Here is a 9326-nt window from a genome sequence, read left to right on the forward strand (position 1 = left end):
TTTTTGGTCAGGGTGTAATGTAACTTTTTTCTTTTTTCATGGCATTTCCACCATGGTTTGCAAAAGACTTTCATACACCCAGGTGGGTTGAAATAGCACATGTGTATACAGTATAAATATTAGCATTAATAAGATTTATACATACAGTTTGTATATATTTGTGTGAGTATGTATATATACTGTATATGTGTGTGTATAATATATATATATACTGTATATATCTAGGTAGGTATCTGGAACACTACATTGCAGGAAATAGTGCAGACATCTAGTATTCTTGCAAATGGATAACATTCTTGCTGAACTGCTGCTATATAGTGATCCAGACACGTGCACGCTACTGAAAGAAAAAACTGAGTTTTGTGTCCCTTTAATCAACACATCACTAATTTAGATGTAATGTTCTGATTGTTAAAAACATTTTCTATATGAATTATATTTGTGTCTGTGGATGGATAGATAGACAATTAAAAACAAAATATTTTCATACATAGTGTATATTTAAAACATATTTGCAGAGGTTAAACACATAGTTGAATGCAAGCAATAGCGAAATAATAAAATGCTATTCAGAGCAATTTTTTTGTGCACTTTTATGTCACTTTAAACAGATTTATAAAAAGCCAAGACGTAATTTCAATCATATCACATCTTATAACAACATGGGCAGATTGCAGTATGATATACATATTTATACAAATGAAATCTATCATTATCATTATATAAAAACACACACAGTCTATTGTCTGATAAACTACTGGTGGCGCCTGATGTTCTTTATGTGAACACTTACTTTTAAGGTAATCTGAAGCGAGCAAACACTCTGTTTTATGTTAGAACAATCAAACAGATGAATAGACAGTAAACCCTATTGCTCCAATTAGCTATGTGCTGTTTTCGCTTCTTATAAGGGATTAAATGCTTACCGGATCCTTCTTCACAGAGGAGAGGATTTAACATAACTTAATTAAATAACTATGTACATGAGAATGTAGTGCGAAATAACCACAGACAAACTTTTATGGGAAAAATTTTGTGACCGTCACAGGCCATAAAATTTTATTAACCTAACAAACTAGATAGAACTGATAGAACTGAAAATATATATGGCGGCATAGAGATCAGCTACCCAGAACAGCAGGAGATCACCGGCCCAACGGGAACAGCAGCAGAGGGTTCTCTGCCCTAAGGAGATGACGCTGAGGGGTTGCAGAGATCACGTGACCATCCCTCAAAAGGGAGGAAGGAGGGTTACCGTCACGTGCACGTGAGGGCCTACCCTCCTCCCCGGAAGTCTGGCCATCACTCACCCCTAGCGACCTTCTCCTGCGCAACCGGACCGAGGATCTCCCGCCGCCAGGGTGAAAGAAGATCTTCCACCTAGATAAGGATTCCCTGTTACCAAGCCGTGTAAACCGCATAACAGGGAGAGGAGATCCATATCCTACAGTAATGGCTTATTGGGCCTAGGGTGAGTAGCCATAGCCCTGCCATTAAGGTGCCGTCGAAAATACACATCATTAAAACATTACAAAAGGGGAAGGGAGGGAGGGAAAAAACTGCTTCAGCCAGGATCCGGAGAAGAAGAGGAAGTTGCAAGGGAGAACTTGGCTTATCTACTGGTAAGGAGGGGCCTACCCTAAATTGCAACAATGTTGCACCCAGCACCTTCCCTCTCTCTTCTAACCCACTCTCCTACAGCCTTAACCCTTAGACTGCTCCAGGCTTATACTAAGCCCTACACTGCATTAAGGGATTAAATGCTTACCGGATCCTTCTTCACAGAGGAGAGGATTTAACATAACTTAATTAAATAACTATGTACATGAGAATGTAGTGCGAAATAACCACAGACAAACTTTTATGGGAAAAATTTTGTGACCGTCACAGGCCATAAAATTTTATTAACCTAACAAACTAGATAGAACTGATAGAACTGAAAATATATATGGCGGCATAGAGATCAGCTACCCAGAACAGCAGGAGATCACCGGCCCAACGGGAACAGCAGCAGAGGGTTCTCTGCCCTAAGGAGATGACGCTGAGGGGTTGCAGAGATCACGTGACCATCCCTCAAAAGGGAGGAAGGAGGGTTACCGTCACGTGCACGTGAGGGCCTACCCTCCTCCCCGGAAGTCTGGCCATCACTCACCCCTAGCGACCTTCTCCTGCGCAACCGGACCGAGGATCTCCCGCCACAAGGAAGCATTTTAATGGTACCCTTGCCGCCAACCCACAACCCGATTTACAGGAGGGGTAACAGAGCTCTCTGAATGTCCCCTATGAATAAATCCAGCCCCACATCAGAAAGGTGAACTTTATCCCTTCTATATAGCTCGGTTCTATCAGCCGAAATGGCTTCGTGCCGTACCACGAAGCCACCTGACCCAGTGACGGTTTTCGCTACAGACGCATTGATCTTCTTCCTAACCCGGTATGCCGCCGTATGGGCCGACATATGCCTCCAGCGGAGACGGGGTATTATATGGGACCACCCTATCATGACCCCCGGGATGCGTACTCTTAGCCACCCAATGTCTGCCTGCATAACCTTAATCAACTGTAAAACTGGTATGGCCCCCACATCGTTACCCCCTAGGTGAAGAATAATAATGTGAGGCTTCCCCCAGCGTACCAGGGCCTCGGATATGGTTCCTGCTAATTGGGGCCAGCACATCCCCCTATCACCCAACCACCTAACGGATGCCTTGTTGGTAGGGAGACCTAGGGATTGGCCAAATGGGAGGGACGCACAGCGTAGGGAGGCCCAGTGGACAAAGGAGTGGCCCACAATCCAGATTCGCTTCACCCCGGGGGTAGTGCCTGTGGAGACAAACATTTTAGTATCCTGAATTAACATCTAAACATTAAACAATTGGACGGACATAGGTTCTGAAACAATTGGACCGCCAACGCCCAATACGTTTTATGTCCTCGCACGAGGAGCCCGCTTGCGCAGCGTTAGTCGCGGCCCCTATGCGAAAAGAGTGCGGGGCAAGTCTGCTAGCGTCCAGCCCCGCCTGGACTGCCGCCAATTTTAGGACCCTACCGAACTGAAATTTGGAAAGGGATCTGCCGTCCGCATGGACCAGGAATTGCCCCGGGCCAGGCGGCCTTTGAGCCAGGTAAAGATTAACGCAGTTAACCGGGCAGCATGCGCTGTTCACCTGAGGGTGAACGGGGATCCAGGTTCCCTTACCCTCCTGATCTGTCTTTGATCGCGGCAGAAAAAGAAGTAAGGAATCAGGGGCAGCTCTAACATGTTGCAATTGTATACCTGCTCCAGACGCCTGCTTGGAGGGTGCTACTACCTCACTAACTCTAAGAGCGGCGGCAAAGGCCAGATTAAACGCAGTTTTGAAGAGTAGGGCTTCAAAATCTGATCTACAGACCACGTCGAGCGCCAAGAGCAAACGCTCCAGGCGGTCGCGGGTGATGGGTTCGCGCGTGTCTATTTTCCGCTGCTGCGATCTGCCCCAACCCTTGATCACCTGCCTAATAAAAAAGGAATTGGTTGGGTCAGGAATGGCTAATGCCCTATAGAAAAATGAGAGGGCGGCCAATTTGGACTGTATTGCCCCCTGACGGGCCCCAGAGGCATGCAAACTCACCAGCCAATCATGTAAGTTGTCCCTAGACCCCTGAGCAGCGTCGGCTCCCCTGGACGCACAGAAATCGTCCCATTCAGACCACATGCGGGCATAGGCGTGCCAAGTGGATGGTGCTAAGGAGGAGCGGACCAACGGCAGTAAGGCTATCCAGGAAGGACGAGCTGCCAAAGGAAATCAGGACAGCGTAAGCCCACGGCTGCAGCTGTGGGGGCTAACTTGCGAAATGTCGCCCATTCGAATCGTGACAGGGCGTCAGCTACAACATTGTCGACGCCCGGGACATGACGGGCCTGGAACTGGATGTTAAGGTCCAGACAGCGCAACACCAGGTGGCGCAGCAAGGTAATGACCTTTGCTGAGGTGGCTGACAAGTTATTGATCGCAAAGACCACACTGATGTTGTCTGTCCAGAACACAACAGTCCCGTTCGACAACTTCCCACCCCACAGCTCGACCGCCAAGACCACGGGGAATAGCTCCAGGAGAGTCAGGTTTCGAGTAAGGCCCGCCGGGGCCCAGGACTCCGGCCAGGGCTCCGCGCTCCACTCTCCCTGGAAATAGGCCCCGTAACCGTGCGATCCAGCTGCGTCAGTGAAAAGGTGCAGTAACTGGCTAGACATGGGAGGGGTACGCCAGACCCGAATCCCGTTAAATCGCGTGAGAAACTGTTCCCAGACTACCAGGTCAGCCAGCAATTCACTCCCTAGGGTTATCTTTGATTTCGGGTTTGACCTACCACTAAGCTGTCTTTCCAGTCTACGGTTAAAAACCCGACCCATGGGGATAACTCTGCAAGCGAAATTAAGCAAACCTAACAGGGATTGTAACTGTTTCAGGGAAATAACTGCATTAGAGACTGCCGCTCTGACCGCCTCAAGCATGCCCTGAACTTTATCAGGTGGCAACCTACAGAGCCGAGCCTGGGTGTCGATTTCGATTCCCAGGAAAACTAAACAGGACGCGGGGCCTTGCGTTTTGTCCTCTGCTAGGGGCACCCCGAAATGTCTCATGACGCTGCGCATGATGTTCATTGTGGATAAACAATCATCGGAGCCTGCTCTCCCTACAATGAGAAAATCGTCCAGGTAGTGTGCTATGGGATCGCTGCCCACTTCTGAAGCTACGACCCAATGAAGGAAACTACTGAACGCCTCAAACAAGGCGCATGACAAAGAGCAGCCCATGGGCAGGCAGCGATCCACGTAGTACACACCTGCAAACTTACAACCCATTAGATGGAAAACTGAGGGGTGGAGTGGAAGAAGCCTAAATGCCGACTCAATGTCTAGTTTCGCCAATAGAGCACCATGACCCGCCCTCCTGACCAGGTCTAGTGCGCTATCAAAGGATTGATAGCGCACCGAGCTGAGTTGGGGGTCAATGGCATCATTGACTGAGCTACCTTTTGGGTACGACAGGTGCTGAATGAGGCGAAACTTCCCTGGCTCTTTCTTGGGAACCACCCCCAACGGGGAAATGACCAAATCAGGTAAAGGTGGGGCAGCAAAGGGGCCCGCCATTCGCCCTAAAGTCACTTCTTTATTAATTTTATCCCTCACCACTTGGGGGTGTTGGTATGCTGAAATAAGGTTCCTATTAAATCTCTTACCCTTGATTTGCCTAAATGTGGGGATATGAAAACCAAATGAAAAACCCTCCCATAACATACGTGCCGCCGCCTGGTCTGGGTAAGCCCACAACCATGGTGCCATGGCATGTACATTAATTGGCGTTTCCGCCTTTCTGGCCCAAGTTTGCTGAAGGGGGCTTATTGGTCTGGTCCCTTCGCTTGATGCAGTCACTGCCAGGGTGTGGACCAGAGCAGTACCTGCAGACATGTCTGAAGGTGCATGCGCTACCCTTTTCGCATTTTTTGTCCTGGAAGGGCCAGCAGGTTCCCCCCCGTTTCCTGCTTCTGGTATTGCGAAAGGACTGCTGCGCTGATTGCTGAGTTGAAGTTGCAGCAGCGGGTGCACCCCCTTTTGGGTCCATTCGCTGCCACAACTGGTTATCAGTAGAGTCAAAAGTCAGGGAAGGATTTCCTGCCATTTTCCTCCTGAACTCAGCATCATATTCCCTCCACACACCTTCACTGTGATTACGCTGAATCCAGTGAATAGTGTCCGTGTATTTTAGGATAGGCAAACTCTGGGAGGGGTACTTTTCGATATAACAGGAGGAAAAAACCCTGAAGCACTGGAGCCACTCATCAAAAGTGTCTGGGCGTTTAAATTTTTTAGGCCCTGTTCCCTCATCGCTCCTCTCTCTCTGCCTATACGCCTCCACCGAAAGGTCAAAGATATTAACATATTTTCCACGGTGGATTCTACTGACCACCTTTTTGCGCAGGTGTCTATGCAATGAGTATATTTTTCCTGGGCTTGCGTCCCCGTAAAGGGCTGCTCGCCTTTCGGAGATGGCCCTGGTAGGGAGAGGTTCAGCTGGCACCTCTGTAGATGGGGTTTGCGGGGCGGTGTTACTGGCGCTGTCCTGCTTAGTATCTGGCTTGACCCCCCTCTTTAAAATTTTCTTAATCATTCTAAACATTTTCTTCTGACCTGCCCCTTGTAAACCCAAGGAAGAGTCAGTCTCAGACCCTGAGTCAGAAGAGGATGAGTCAGAGGAAGAATGGTCATTGTGTGTAAATAAAGCATTCTCACCGTGACTAATGGCAGGAGGTCCCTGACCCATGCTGGAAACGGGCTGGCCTGCTGGCTGGTTTTGGAGGGCGAGTCCTGAAGACCCTTGCTGTGCGGTGGAAGTGGTGGCTGCTGCTCCTGCTGTAATGCTGCTTGGAACTTCTGCATCCGCCCCACTCATGACTGTGGCAGTGTTGGTCCGTGTTTTTGCTGCACTTTGCGATCCAATTGCCCCCTGCAAAAGAGAAAGAATTTGGCGAGCACTTTGCCCAATGGATGTGTCTGGATTATCAGTAGCAAGGGGTGGATGAGCTATATGAAGTGGTGTATGAAATCCCTGACTCACTGACTGTCCATTCGCAGATGTCTGAGCATTCACACCCTGCTGGTCTACAATAGGGTTATGGCATGCCTGGCTTATTGATTGTGCATGGTTTAATGAGTGTGCATGAGCGCCCTGCGTGGCTGCAATGGGGGAGTGGATACCCTGATCAAGGGGTTGTACTCCTTGTATGCCTAACATAATGGGATGTTGTAGCTGGCTTAAAGATTGCACATTCGCATTATGTATGCCAACCAGGGGTGTATTATATCCCTGAGGAGCTGCTTGTACGTTCACACCATTCAAAGCCGCATTCACACCAATGGGGGATGGTAAATGATGAGACGGTAAATGATGCTCAATGTTTTGATTAACATGCATACTTTGAACATTGCCTTGATTCACATGCAGGCTATTATTAGACACAATATCATGCGGCTGAGCGGCCGCTTGCACTAAACCACTATCAGCCCTGTGTGGGTTAATAACATCGGGAGCGGCCTGCTGAACGGCATTTGCGTTATCTCCCATTTGTATAAACTGTAATGGCCTCATTGCCCTGGAAGGGTTAACTCTGCGTGTCCCCCTACCCCTATCACTGGCTATCTGCCTGGTACTACCTCTTATGATGGAGCGACCCCTTTGATGCCCCTGAGGATTAACGTTCAAATGTGCCGTTCGCTTGCGCAGTTTGCTTGCGCTGTTAATGCCCCTCTGACCCCCCACTGATAACCCGCCAACGGCCAAGGACGGCTCTCGGTGCTCACCTGCGAGTGGCGTTGCCCCGGGAGCCGATGTCCTTGTGACCGCGCGGGAATCTGCCAAGCCGGAAGTGCCGATGTCCGCTTCCGGTGACGTCACTAACATGGCGTTGACACCGGAAGTCGGACCCGGACCACGCGGCTGGCGAAGGAGATCGCTAGGCCCCGGGGGGAGCAGCATAGGCCCTGGGATGGCATGGGCCTCGGGTATGGTGCGACCAGGGGCAAGTCCGGGTGTTGAGGGCTGAGGGGCCGTTACAGGGGCCATGTTCCGGCCGGGCTGGGGACCGCGTGTTGCCACGTGTGGTGCCTCAATGAGAGGTGTGAAAGGGCGATGCCTGCTGGGGGTAGTTAAAGCAGGATCCGGATCCTGACTAGAAGGATCAGGAGGGAAAACAGCTGGTGTCACACTGGGCCCTGGGGAGGCTGCAGCCATAGCGGATATTATGTTTTTCAATAGGTCAGAAACTGCTGACATAGCAGCAGGGGGTACAGCACTTAAAAATGAGGCCTGTACACTATCAAGGGGTAAATTAGCCTGCTGGGTCTGCAATGCTTGAGGTCTGGGGGATTCCTGAGCTAACTCAATATCAATAGGTCCCTGCTCTTCCACATTATGAACCTGGGCTGACACAACAGTAGTATATTGAGTTGGGGGAATGATATCTAAATCATCCTCAGAAATAGATTGAACACTTATCTTTATTTTTTCTTTTGCAGGTGCAGGAGGTTCCTGTTCCGACTGGTAACGTCTGGGAGGCAGAGTCGAACGCCTGGAACGATGCATAGCTGCACTGGTGATGACAGAACTGCTAAGAAAAAACTGCTTCAGCCAGGATCCGGAGAAGAAGAGGAAGTTGCAAGGGAGAACTTGGCTTATCTACTGGTAAGGAGGGGCCTACCCTAAATTGCAACAATGTTGCACCCAGCACCTTCCCTCTCTCTTCTAACCCACTCTCCTACAGCCTTAACCCTTAGACTGCTCCAGGCTTATACTAAGCCCTACACTGCATTATTGGTTACTTTTCAGATTCAGTAATGTTCCTTCTCTGTACTCAAACAAAATAAGGGTTGTGCTATTACCAAAATCAAGATATCTATTTTCAGATTCCGTCATTTAAAGAGACACTTTACTACTAATGTTCTTCCAATAACTTGTTATACCAGCTGCAGAGGGAAACTGTTCTTTTAGGTTTATTTTGCATGTGAAATAGCTTTTTTTGCTAATTGTAACCACAATCCATTTAAATGTGCTGAGCTTGCAAGGTTACCAGGTCTCTTTAGCATATCTTTCTCTTTATACACAAAAGGCCTTATTATCTTATCTCTTTCTGTATGCACAAAAGCCAATAATTATAGAGTGATTAAAACTAACATTTTAGTACCTATCTCTGCCACCCCCACTGTGAGGATGATTACAGTTACTACCTCTTGTTTCATACATTTTCTAAAATAATACTGTAATGTTCATACTTTCAGTATAGGTGCTGGTTTCCTCCTCAGCCAACATAAGTTATTTCAAATGACAAAATAAATATAAAGGATCTATTTGTAAACAATGTATTACATTCAAGAAGGTAGAAGGGATCATCGGGAACAAATTAAAGAGGGAGAAATTTACAGCACAATGTGCCTTTAAGCTGAGCTTTACACAATACAATTATTATTTATCACCCATTTAGATTAGATTAACATAACATGAACAATGTATTTGCCCTACTTGTTCAGCATCACTATTGCTACTATCTTTAAAGGGACAGTCTACACCAGAATTGTTATTGTTTAAACATATAGATAATCCCTTTATTACCCATTCCCCAGTTTTGCATAACCAACACAGTTATATTAATATACTCTTTACCTCTGTGATTAACTTGTATCTAAGCCTCTGCAGACTGCCCCCTTATTTTAGTTCTTTTGACAGACTTGCATTTTAGCCAATCAGTGCTGACTCCTAGGTAACTCCACGTGCATGAGCACAATGTTATCTATA

At 47.8% G+C, this 9326-nt stretch overlaps 1 protein-coding gene across 1 annotated transcript; it reads right to left on the minus strand.

Annotated features, from left to right (window-relative positions):
* Positions 1-1017: 1017 nt before the first annotated feature.
* LOC128657776 (uncharacterized) lies at positions 1018-6264 on the minus strand. The gene is made up of 2 exons (XM_053712189.1): positions 3612-6264; positions 1018-2823 (listed from the first exon to the last, which is right to left on the minus strand). Exon 1 carries the CDS (start codon positions 5447-5449, stop codon positions 3755-3757), a length of 1695 nt encoding a protein of 564 aa, XP_053568164.1. The 5' UTR covers positions 5450-6264; the 3' UTR covers positions 1018-2823; positions 3612-3754.
* Between the last annotated feature and the right edge of the window lie 3062 nt (positions 6265-9326).

The sequence above is a fragment of the Bombina bombina genome, chromosome 4 (genome assembly GCF_027579735.1).
Source record: "Bombina bombina isolate aBomBom1 chromosome 4, aBomBom1.pri, whole genome shotgun sequence".
Classification (NCBI taxonomy): Eukaryota; Metazoa; Chordata; class Amphibia; order Anura; family Bombinatoridae; genus Bombina; species Bombina bombina.